The 13371-nt window shown below is 37.9% G+C and overlaps 1 protein-coding gene across 2 annotated transcripts in view; it reads left to right on the forward strand.

Annotated features, from left to right (window-relative positions):
- tnpo1.S (transportin 1 S homeolog) overlaps window positions 1-13371 on the forward strand; it is a 65768-nt gene that overhangs the window by 32411 nt on the left and 19986 nt on the right. For both annotated transcript variants that reach the window (XM_018238701.2, NM_001095134.1), the window contains 8 exon segments: window positions 62-287; window positions 1045-1216; window positions 1856-1942; window positions 2206-2313; window positions 4855-5013; window positions 7186-7273; window positions 7391-7489; window positions 7711-7806. In XM_018238701.2, coding sequence (XP_018094190.1) covers window positions 62-287; window positions 1045-1216; window positions 1856-1942; window positions 2206-2313; window positions 4855-5013; window positions 7186-7273; window positions 7391-7489; window positions 7711-7806 — 1035 coding nt within the window.

Consider the following 13371-nt stretch of genomic DNA (forward strand, 5'->3'; position numbering starts at 1 on the left):
AATCTATATAAATAGTCAGACCATGTAATTTTAACCATAATTTCATTTGATTTAATTTTAGGGTGTATGCAAGGCATGATTCCTTATCTCCCAGAGCTTATCCCTCACCTCATACAGTGCCTCGCAGATAAAAAAGCTCTGGTACGCTCCATCACTTGCTGGACTCTTAGTCGCTATGCACACTGGGTAGTTAGCCAGCCCCCAGATATGTATTTAAAGCCATTAATGACAGAGCTGCTAAAACGTATCTTGGACAGCAACAAACGTGTACAAGAAGCTGCTTGCAGGTATGTTGAGTGATGTGCATTAGCAAGGCTTCCCGTTGATCTCTGATATGCAGTATTGCAGAATGAAGTGTATCTGAAAATCGTGATTATATATGCAGAACATTGACCTCAACAAGTAGCCCCACAGACACACTTAAGCTGACCATAGACGCAAAGATCTGATAGTATGAATAGAGGATTCGTACAATTTTTGGACCGTGTGTGGAGAGTCCCGACATTTTTCGTCCAGCAGAGATCGGTCGTTTGGTCGATCGGCAGGTTAAAAAATTTCTGTCGGCTGCCGATAATATCTCTGCATGTATTGCCGATCGTACGTTTTTCAGAGGGAGACTGTCTCTAACTTTGGACGGACATAACTTTCGTACGATTGCTGTCAGGGGCAGAACATCAGCTGATCTGTTCTTTTGTACTTTATTTGATTGGAATGGTTAGTGGCAGGTCGGGAGATGGGAAAGTCCGATCGTACGACGATTGTATGATCGGATCTTTGCGTCTATGACCAGCTTTATACTAACTTGCATCCTGGACTTAAAGACCTGTCACCCAGACACAAAAATCTGTATAAGTAATTTTCAAATTAAACATGAAATCCAGTTTCTATTTATTATTAAAGCATTCATAGCTGTTGTAAGCTCATTTAAACATCAAATATTGTTTCATTGTATATTTTTCAGACATAAAAATTATACAGTATTTAGCAGATGGCTAATCCTTAAAGGTTTATGGCTCACTTGAATAATCTTTTTTTTTACCCTAGTGCCTTTGCAACTCTAGAAGAAGAGGCTTGTACCGAGCTTGTTCCATACCTTGCCTACATTCTTGATACCCTAGTTTTTGCTTTCAGTAAATACCAGCATAAAAACTTACTTATACTTTATGATGCAATTGGAACATTAGCAGATTCTGTTGGACATCATTTAAATAAGTCTGTAAGTATTCAGTATTGTGCCCATCTAATATTTTTGATTAAGTACATATTTTGATAATATAAGTACACTAACTTTTTATATAATCCTGACCAAGATCTTAGTCACTGTCCAAAACATTGGGCAAACTGGAGATTGTGTAGGAAGGTAAAGGGCTATGGCACATATGGATGTGGTGTTGGGCTCTGTCCCAGACATCCCCTTCTGCTTGTCACTGCTCTTGGTAGAAATTAATAAATAAAAAGTGCTGTATTAGACAGAGAACAGCAACTCGGATCTGAGCAGTGCATTGCTTTTTATTCATTTCTGCAAGAGTATTAATGGGCGAGCAGGTTCTTTATCTAGTGCGCAGAAGTAATCAAAGTCCTCATCTGCCATATAAGTAACCTAATTAAAGTACAAGAAGTACCAGTACTAAACATTTTTTATTTAACGTCCTATCAGCTTGTCTTCTATAAACACATGTTTTCTTTGCAGTGAATTATCTGGTCTTTATTGTAGCAGGGTCTTGAACTCTGCTACTGTACAGACTTTAAAAATCAAATTATACTATTCAAATGTGACAAAATCACACACAATTCAGCTGTGCCACATCGTAATCCAGTTTACATGTTATATAAGACTCGCATGCTTTATTTTTAGGAGTATATTCAAATGCTTATGCCTCCTCTGATTCAAAAGTGGAATGTTTTGAAAGATGAGGACAAGGATCTTTTTCCTTTACTTGAGGTAAGGATCAAGCATTTACTTTACCTACTGTTATGCTTACTTTTCCTCCTAATGTTCCAATATCTAGTGAAAAGCCTTTCCAGAAGTCTGATACAGCAGTAAAGGGAGAACGTTATCATCATGCAATTTACTGTCACCAGTTAGAAATAAAGTATTCAATTATTTGGACTGCCCTTGGTCTGTAAACTCTATCCTTTACTTTGCCATGAAACCTAATTAAAACCGCCTCAGTCATTTGCTTGCATTTGTATTTTATATTACAGTGTCTCTCTTCTGTTGCCACTGCTCTTCAGTCTGGGTTTTTGCCGTACTGTGAACCCGTGTATCAGCGTTGTGTGAACTTGGTACAAAAGACTCTTCAACAATCAATGGTAAAGTTAATTAAATATTAAACTGAGGCAGGAATAGAAATACACAAGCACTTTAACTCATCAGTTGACTCCCCAGATTTTTACCAAGCAGGGCATAATTCGATCTTTTTATGAAGTCTGTTCTGACTCATGGACGTAAAAACCAAAGACCAGTCAGTTTTAATCCCAATAAGATTTTTCCAGCCTTGCTTATTGCCATAGGACCTATGTTTAAAGCCTAATCGGTGAGAGGGCTGGGGAGTTTTGGCACAGCATAGCCCGACAAGTAGCCTAGTCACTATCCATAATATAGCAAATCTGCTTTAAAGAGCACCTGTTGGGTAAAAATGTTATCCCCAACCAAAGTTGTGGGCTAATAGAGCCCGCATTCCGGTTGGGGATTACAGTATTTTTTTTTTTTTTTAAAAAAAGCCCCCTGCCAGCAAAAGCAGCCATGTCCGGTCACAGGTGCCCTTTAATGTGATGGATGTATAGATATCCTATAGTAGATTAGTTTATCGGTTACTTTACGTAGACTTTGCAATGCAAAAATAAGTGTGCTACAAACATACCTTGTTAACGGAGTGCTCTCTCTCTCCAAGCATATCACAAAGAGTAGAGGGGAAAACCAGTTAATTCCGATATTTAATTATGCTTATACATTTGCTCATGAACATACCTACTAGTGGATCTAAGTCGCTAAACTTATTGTATACACAAGGCAACTGCATTGTATATAAAAATACCACTTCTATAAAACAGCATTAAGTTGCATTATCATACTATTATAAATAAATCTCACTTGGCTACAAAGTGTATATTATCAAATATTACATAACCATGCCAGGACTTTCATAAAAGGTTCTTCACTCTATGAATTGCCTCCAAACTCCCCTTTACCCATTCATTACAAAGTAACGACACGATTTTTCTAGATAAAGCAGTGTCAATATTCAGATATTGATTAAAAATCACCCCAGTCAATGACCACTTTTATAATTGTATGCAGTCTGCAACCAAAAGCACAACACACCAGATCATTGTGTTTAAGGCGCAAAATAACTTGTAACTACTGCTTTTGCTCCCTAACTGCTTTCACAGATTTCCAAAAGGGGCCTCTTTTTCCATGGTCTGTAGCCTTAAATGCAGAGATGCCTAGTGTGGTTTGTGACTGCCGTGTTTAGCCATCTCAGAAACTGTCAGAGCTGCTGATCACTGGCCAGGAGCATGGGCAGTGAAATCCAGCACTTAGTCCGCTTTCGTTGTGCACAGTCCACATTGTAGATTACAGTTTCAAACTTTTAAAGTTTTGCATTAATTGTTCTATCATGGTTTGATTTTCCAGTTCTCTTTTAGTTTTCCAGTTGTGAAAATGCAAAAACATTTTTGATGCTTGAATTGCAGGGGTCATAGACACAGCAAAACTGACATTTAAAGCAGAAGGTGATTAGTCTGAGTGGGACTTAAATAAAGAAGTTGCTGCTTTGTTAAATGGTTAATTATTTCTTGGTACGGAAGTTTCTAAATGATTATTGCTATAGGCTACCTATAGGTAACCTGCACATGTCTAAATATTGAGACCCACAATTGGCCCCAATTTTTAGGTTCTATCTGCTTAACCAGCAACCATATATAACCTTGGAGACTCAGTCATGCATTGTATGGATTTAGCGTTTAATTGTTTATAGAAAAATTACTCCAAAACAGCACACTCACTCAAATGAAAAACTGGTTTATGTTATAAAAGTGGCCATAGACTACAATATTGCATACAAACTTTTAATGAACAGCACCAAGGAGGCAAAACCATGTTAAAATGCCTTTGTCTCCGCATGGCTTTGACTCTGGGACTCTTAAGCTTTAATTGTACTTGCACAGTATGTTTTATGCTTATTCCCCAGTGGGAATCTATGCAAGTGGATATAAATGCATAAAACTGATCACAATTCACTTTTGTGGCCATACCCTAAAGTTGGGGTCACCAACCATTTTTTTTGCCGTGAGCCACATTCAAATGTTAAAAAAAGAGTGGAGGAGCAACACAAGCATGAAAATAGTTCCAGGGCTGTCAAACTTGTTACAGGGGGTCACCCATCTTGAAAAGGGCTTTGAGCAGCTGTTGAGAAGATAAGCGTAGGGGTCGTCACTAATTATCCAGCAGAAAATGAGGTTGGTCTGTAATATAAGATGATGCTACAGGGCTGATTATTGAATTCTGATGCTAATTGCACTGGTTTCTGTGCTGCCATGTAGTAAATATCTGTATTAATTACTAATCAGCCTTATATTGTGACATTCTATGTGTACTGTATATTGTGAGTCCTACGCTCAGTAAGTGACAGCAGCACAGAGCATGTGCAGTAAATCAGCAGAAAAGAAGATGGGGAGCTACTGGGGCATCTTTGAGACACAGATCTTCCCTGCTAAAGGGCAGTGGTTGCCTTAGACTGGTACAGAAGCCCAAAACATTATGCACAACATTTCTTTCCTACTTTTCTTTTTTAAGATTTTGTTCTCCTTTAAGTAGAGATCTCTTAAAATAAGTAATTTGTCTTTTTGCAGTTACACAATGCACAGCCGGATCAGTATGAATCTCCAGATAAAGACTTCATGATAGTGGCTCTAGATTTATTAAGCGGATTAGCAGAAGGCCTCGGAGGTCAAATTGAACAGCTGGTAGCTCGGAGCAACATCCTTACTTTGATGTACCAATGCATGCAGGTAAATGAATCTGAAACGTTAAGTGAATTAATTAATAAATGCCCCCCTCCATCTGATTTAGTCTGCAGGATAAGCTATGTGCTTAAAAATTGGATTTTAAATGTTTTATATTTACAACATGTTAAACTGTTCAATATTTAATGTCACTTTTCTAATTTTACACTACAAAATGTAGTAGTTGAGCCCAAGTTTAATTCCTTTCTATAGATCCATGAAAATTAGCTATAAAAAGCTATTTTCGAAAAACCCTTGACTTTTTCTCCATAAACAGTATAACCGAGATCTCTACGAAGCTTATGTCTAGTGTATGATTCATAAAGTATTTTTTACCGTAGTTTTGTAGTCTTGTACAAACGCAGCTAGCATTTGAAATAGATTATGTACACTTGTCTTCAGAATAAAAGCCATCTTTAAAAAAAAAAAAAAAAAAAAAAAGCGAATAAAGCTCCAAATCCTTATAGCTTTTATTTCCAAATCATGAAGAAAAATGTATCAAATTTGTGTTATTCCTTTACAGAATGTATAGAAAGGGGAATATTTGTTTGTTACAAAAAATAGTAGTGTCTGCATTATTAGTTAACAAAGTGAAAGATTTACTGAATCACTGAACTGATATTTAGTTGTATAAGCAGTGTTTCTGAGAACTGCTGCACATCTGTGTTGCATAGTCAACCAACTTCTGCCACCTGTTACATTCCACAATTCTTTTACAATTTTTTCGCAAGGTTTTGCTGCGAGAGACGCCCATAGACTCCAATGGTTGAAAAAATATTGCATAAACTTTGATGGTTTTAGTGAATTTTTTGCCGTTTCACAATTTTTTGGCGTTTCACAAATTTTTGCCAAATCAAAACAACATCAATCTTGGTCTGGAACCAATATGTTGCTCATTTACTGGTGTGTTTGGAGTTGTTGTCTTGTTGAAAATCCCATTTCAAGGGAATTTCCTCTTTGGCATAAGGCAACCTGACCTCTTAAAGTATTTTGATGTATTGAAACTGATCCTTGATCCCTGGTATGTGATAAATAGTCCCAACACCATAGAATGAGAAACATCCCCATATCCTGATGCTTCACAGTCGTCACCCTGTACTGTGGCTTGAATTCAGTTTTTTGGGGTCATCTGACACTGTATGCGGCCCCTAGACCCAAAAGAACAATCTTGCTTTCATCAGTCCACAAAATGTTGCTCCATTTGTCTTTCAGCCAGTCAATGTGTTGTTTGGCCAATTGTAAGCTCTTCAGCACACATCTTTTTTTCCAACAATGGGACTTTTCTGGGGCTTCTTGCTGATAGCTTCATAGGCTTCATCTAATTGTAGCAATAGTTACAGGTAACTTTAGACCTTCTTTGATCTTCCTGGAGCTGATCACTGGCTGAGTTTTTGCCATTTTGGCTATTCCCCCTATACATGTGCATGGTAATTTTCCTTTTTCTTCCACATTTTTCAGGATTTGGGATCATTTTAGCTATACAGCCTATCATTTTCTGCACTTCTATATACGTTTTCCCCTCTCCAATCAACTTTTTAATCAAAGTACGCTGTTCTTCTGAACCATGTCTGGAACAATCCATTTGATTCAGATTTTCAGAGCGAAACGAACTATAACCAGCATACACAAAATTTGCTGCCTTCCTTCCTTAAAATAAGGGCCGTAATTGAAACTTGTTTTTTCACAGAATGAATGATCTCACTAATTCACTCTACACTGCTATTATTTGGAACAAGCCTCAATTAATGATTGTTACACAGAATCAGCAGCATGCATGTCATGTTGGTTTTCTATTACTCTAATACACCTACTAGTAAATTATTTGCTATGTAGGAATATAATTTCTACCAAAAACAGTGATTGATCAGGTTAGTGATGTCACACTGATATTATTCTGAACACAACTGTATGTGTAAAGCATATGCCATAACTGGTTTAATCTGCAGGTTCAGCTTTTAACCTATAAGTGTTATAAGGCATATGCTACCCTTTTACCCTAAATTAGAAAATACATTGGTAGACAAAAACACTTTTGCAATGTGGTGGTAGGCTCATTCAGGAAATTTGGTGCTGCCTTCCGCTAAAAATTGTTGGTGCCAAAATGCTCAAAATACCTTTTGATTAATGTGTAATGCAATTGTATGTTTTACTAATTAATAATAAACTTGTCCTTACTAGGATAAAATGCCAGAGGTACGTCAGAGTTCATTTGCATTGCTGGGAGATCTGACCAAGGCATGTTTTCAGCATGTCAAGGCATGTATTGGTATGTGTACCTCTTCTTTCCTATTGGGGTTTGATGGACAATAAGTAAAACAATTTTATAAGGATTTTAATGTTTGGATTTTTTTTTGTAATTTCTTTTTTTCTTTTTCTTTTTTAGCTGATTTTATGCCCATTTTAGGAACCAATTTAAATCCAGAGTTAATATCTGTTTGTAATAATGCAACATGGGCCATTGGTGAAATATCCATCCAGATGGGTAAGTTATTACTCTTAACTCTTGATTATACAATAATTTCATAAACAAATTATTCACGTGTTTTATGTATCACACATGGGCCAGCGTGCAAGCCACGACTGTTCTTTGTCAAACACACATTGTTGTATAATTGCTGTTATTCAGACAGATGGCATACATGAACACATTTGCACTAGATTTATTTGCGTGTTAAATGTTAATAATCTGTTTTTGTTTTGTAGGTATTGAAATGCAGCCTTATGTACCAATGGTATTGCACCAACTTGTAGAAATAATTAATAGACCCAACACACCAAAGACTCTCTTAGAAAATACAGGTACCTCTTGTTAGTTTTTTGGGAGAGCTCAAGAGCTTTCAGCTTTAAATTGTTTCAAGTGGATGTACATTCCTTTTCTGCAAAAATGCTTTCCAATCTGCTAAAATGACTGCAAACACACTAACTATTAATAATGTGCTGACTTGATATGTTAATTGAGTCCTCTTGCTGCTTCAGTAAGTAATGTTTCTGTAACTTCTCTTTAAGTAGAACAAGATTAGTCCTATGTTGGAGATATGCTTAGAAAAAAAGAAATTGCTTGGTAAATACACGACCATCTATACCATTTTTTCCTATACTCCGAATAAAAAGGGGTTAATATGCACACTGTGTAAGCAATATTTTGCTCATACATATATACTCCTCCCAGTTATATAATCTTTTTCAGGCTCCAACCCCGAATGCTGGTAAATATATTTATAAAAATATTGTCAAGCACAATTGAACTGTTTTAGAAAAGTTGTCTAGATATTCGCTTTCAACACTGTTGTTTTATAAGACAAGTTGTATAGCTATTCTAGTTATCTAGTTGTATAAATATTAGCTTTGAATAACACTGAATTATAAGGATTTTATAAAAATTCTTCATTATATTATAGCTGAACAGAGCCAGCATCAGAGGGGGTGGGGCGGTGGTAGTGCAGTCGGCTTCATGGCAAAGGGGAGCAGCACAAAAGTCTAAAATTGTAACGCATTGGTTCATGAAGAGGGTACTGTGGGTTTTCAGCTTAATGCTGTGTGACTAGGAGAGGATCAGGGGCATGGTCATGTGTGCACCGGCGATTTTTCATTGGGGCATTTTTACTTGGCAGGATCCTCCACCTAAAGGTGTCCATACATGGGCAGTTTTAAAGGGGTGGCTCACCTTTCAGTTAACTTTTAGTATATTATAGAATGGCCATTTCTAAACAACTTTTCAATTGCCCCATACTTACCCCTCATCGCAGATTCTGCCACCGGGCTTCACGGCATCCATCTTCCGGGTCCTCAATAAGCTGACTGGGAGATCAGTATGTCGGCACACGCGCAGTTGGAGCAGTTTGCGACAACTGCGCATGTACCGAATTGGACGGAAATTGCCGAAGCGCCAGAAGAAGACACGAAAGATGGCTGCTTGAAGTCTGATGCCAGAATCTGCGACTAGGAGTAAGTATAAAGTATGGGGCATTTCCCCAGGGGGGCAGTTAGGCTGGGGGGAGGAGTGAGGGGGGTCTACGTGAGCTGGGGGGTATGTAGTTTTTTTTCTATAGGGTTGAATTCTCCTTTAAAGGTGAATAACCCCTTTAAGCTCCTGATTGTAGTCCTTTACACCAATTTGGCATTTTTTCTGTCCCTTTATTGGGCCTCCAACAGGTCTCCCCGATCAATATCTGGCTTTCATTTATTTATTTATTTTTTGTCTGATCGAATACCGCATAGGCTCATTGATGCGGTCCTTGCTCACGATCACATTACCACAATATCGCCCACCCAAAGTAGGCCTGTTGGGAAAAGATTTGATTACATGGCTACCACCAAACGAGTGAACCTTAGTGTATGGCCACCTTAAGGGAGGGACCAGTGCTCTAATAAATGGGGCCTCTTGCATAGAGTGCCCTAGTAACATAATAGTATAGGGGCTTGTGATTCCTGATGGCAGCCATGGAGCAGAACACAAGCAAAAATAAGTAATTTACCCCTACTGTTGGCAGCTGTCAAGTTACTCCATACCACAGGCCAGGAGAAATATTCACTTATGTTTTGTGTAGGCTGTGTGCTCAAAACCAGCACAAAGGTTCAGCAGTTCATCAGTAATGATGTATTTTGTTAAATTCCAACCTGAGTGACGCTTCACATTCCCCTTTGTCCTCAGGAATGATTTAAAAAGCTAGATTTTGAGGTTGTTGAATATCATCAAACCACTAACCGAAAAGGGGGGATTACATGCGTAATAATCACTGGTGCTAAAGGGCTGCTTAGTTTGATGCAGAATATCCTGGTTTCTGTGCTGCTTTGTAGTGTGAATTGGAAAGAAATATTAATCAGACTTGTATTGTGCATTATATATAAAGTATATTGTGAGTTGGTCCTTAAGCTCAGGTAACTGGCAGCCCAGAGGTAAAAATCCTTACCGCTACCGTGGTGGTCTGAGACTGCTGCAAAAGCCCCAAACACAGGGCATAATATATCTAATAAAATATTGAGCATCCGTTGAGTAGAATTTGTGCTCTCCAAGTTTGTTTTGCTTGCTTGATGTCTTCTCTTCTGTGCGTGCACACACATACACCATGATCTTTCTCTCATTGCCTTCAATCCTAGTAAACTATTTAATTGGCATGTATATTTTTGCATATTTGAAAGCATAACCCTACATGTTTAATGGCAAAGGTGGGTTACTATTGAAAATCTTAAAAGTTGTCTTTGCAGTGCTTAAAATTTCCACTTGTGCAAATGCATATATTGTATAATTAGGCTGTATGATCGATACTGCAGCAGAAAAGACATGTTATAGCTACAGGCAGCTTAATGAGCATTTTACTCTAAACCAAACCTGTTTTCTCCTGTTGTAGAATGTTATTTACAGGCTTTTTAAGAGTCACGGGATTGCACATAAACTGCTATGTACGTTTGTTTTTCTTTAGTCAGTGTCTTTTCTTTTCTCTATGTTGCATGTGATGAACTTTTAGCTAAAAGTTGATTGTGGGATTTAAAAATTACCAAAAGGGTTTTTTTGTTTTTTTTTGGGGGGGGGGGGCTTTGCTTGTAACTGAATATCTCGGTATACATAAGTAAAAATTGCTTAATCAGTAGTGTTCCATATTATTGTCCTTTAGGTTAACTATAGCACAACAATGAAGCTGCATTTATTAGCCTTTCATATTTTTAAAATACAGGTTAATTTTTATACGATGGGCTTAGGCTGGGTTTCCCTTGTTTCTAGCAAGATCAGTTGATCTGATTAACTGTATCCTCTTCTTCTAGTGTATATATTGGGAGTTTAAAGGTGCCATCTTCTGCCTTCTTCTGATTTTGGAGAGCGGCATGGGTAGTTCAATCTATGTTCAATGTCCAGAATCATGCACCAACAAGATCTGTATAGACAACAACAGAAGAGGATTTAGAAGACTTAACAGGAGATGGAGCCTTTGAACTCTGCTACATAATTGTAGATTTATTGCAGTTTGGCAGAGATTTCTGAAAAACATACCTGGGGGGGGGCAACGATTGGAGCTGTGGATGGGACAACTTTTAGTTCTTTAAAATCAGTGATTTGACTTATGGCACTGCATGTGGTGTCAGTACAAAGTTTGCCATACAGGTATGGGACTTGTTATTCAGAATGCTCGAGACTTGGGGCTTTCTGGATAACAGATCTTTCATAAGAATAGCATAATCCATTTACAGGAGAAGGAAAGGCTTGGTGCACTTTGGGGTGCCAAATGTTAGGCACCTTCAAGTGATTGTATTGATTTACCTGACACCCTGGGCCGGGGCTCCTATCAGCAGGCCCGGAGGATTTGTGGCGAGGCCACATAGGCCTGGGCCTAGGGCGGCACATTTTTGGGGGGCGGCATGCCTCCCAGCCGCTCTGTGGGGAGCCTGTGCTCTGGCGCTCGCACGCTGGCGCTTTTGCAGGCGGGCACTAGGACCGCGCGGAGCGCACGGCCTAGGGTCACCCGCCCAGCGAATTCGGCGCTGCCTATCAGCAGAAAACTGCACCGACCCAGGGTTATATTATTATGAAAACTGGTTATTTACATGAAGCAGACTTTTACATATGAGCTGTTTTATGTAGTATGGGGATATAGTTTTCCTTGAAGTTATTGTATTGCTGCATCATATATAGGAGAGAGAGCCCACTGTGTTTTTGGGGTGCAATTAGCCGCCCGTTATCAGTCTGTTCATTTGCAACCACAGTGTTGGGAGGTTGGGACCAACCCCTTGTTGTTGTAATGCAGGATTTAGCTTCTGACCTTCTCTAGCATGGGAATCCAATGTATCTGTTAAACCCTGTTCATAAGTTAAATCTGACTCAAATTTCATAAATCTGTGGAAGCCAGCCAGTTGAAATAAATAAGGGTTATATGCAGCAGGAAGATCAACCATCTAGAATTAAAGGCCAGGGGTGAGTTTACAGAATTAAAAAAATATATATATCTTTAACATTGAAATATATAAGGCAACCATAATTTTGTCCACCGCTCCCACATTTAACTTTTACACTGAAAGTGCATCATCTGCTGAACTGCATGCTTTCTCATGAGAATGTTCACAATTGCCTGTTTAATGGGAATGTTGCATAATCTGTGTTCCCTCAATTTAGGTGTATTATTTATTTATTTATTTTTACCTTAAGGCTTTTGGGTTTCTGAATTTTTTTTTTTGTTTGATCAGAGGAAGTTTCCAAATATTCCACCTATCCATCTTTCCTCTCCTTGTTTATCCGTCTAAAATATTCCTCATTGAACTCTCCCTGAGAACATACCTAAAACTCTGTCTCTATATATAGTGCTGCATAATACACTGGACATATTCTATTGATATATTATAAATGTTGCCAGGAGCCAGTCAGTTACCAGTCATAATGATTCAGTTGTCATAAATAAGAGCCAGTTCCACTACATAAAATGTTTTATTGCTTGAGGTAATATAAAAAAAAATCTGTTTTAGATAGTTCTTCCATCTGGTCTTTACAGTTCCGAAACTATCTGTAATTAAATTTTTTTATTTCAAAGCACAAGATTCTATTAATCAGTTGTATGTTTAAAATTTATTGTAGGGTTCTACAATTTAAGCCCTTCCTCTTTTTTCTTTTTAGAATGGCTTTGACAAAATAAGGGCAATTATTATTTAAAGGGGTGGTTCACCTCTAGGTTAACTTTTAGTATGTTATAGAGTGGCTAATTTAAAGCAACTTTTCAACTGGTCTTCATTTTATCTTTTTTTTATAGTTTTTGAATTATTTGCCTTCTTGTTCTGACTCTTTCCAGCTTCCAAATGGGGATCACTGACCCCATCTAAAAACAAATGCTCTGTAAGGCCACAATGTATTATTTTTTCTATTTTTTATTACCATATAAGCCGAGGTACCTAATTTTTAGAAAACTGTGGAAATTTATTGACTCAAGTATAAGCCTAGGGGTGAGAAATTAATTTTAGAACATGGGCAATTAAAGCTTTAAAGTTGCTGCTTACTCACTGATCTGAAGCATGAGAGAGGAGGGGCTGAGGGCTAAGGATGCAGAATCAAGCGAGGGGGGGGGAAGTATGGGTAGCACGCTTCAATCAGTGAGTAAGCAGCAACTTTTTAGCGGACTCGAGTATAAGCCGAGGTAGACTTTTTCAGCACATTTTGGGTGCTGAAAAACTCTGCTTATACTCGAGTATATACAGTACTCCACTTTCTATTAAAGCCACTCCTATTCATATTCCAGCAACCTATTCAGTAAATGGTTGCTAGGATAATTTGGACCCTGCCAATCAGATTGCTCAGATTGCAAACTGGAAAGCTGCTGAATAAAAAGTTTAAATTACTCAAAAACGACTAATAGTAAAAAATAAATAAATAAATAAAGCCAATTGCAA

The sequence above is a fragment of the Xenopus laevis genome, chromosome 1S (assembly GCF_017654675.1).
Source record: "Xenopus laevis strain J_2021 chromosome 1S, Xenopus_laevis_v10.1, whole genome shotgun sequence".
NCBI lineage: Eukaryota > Metazoa > Chordata > Amphibia > Anura > Pipidae > Xenopus > Xenopus laevis.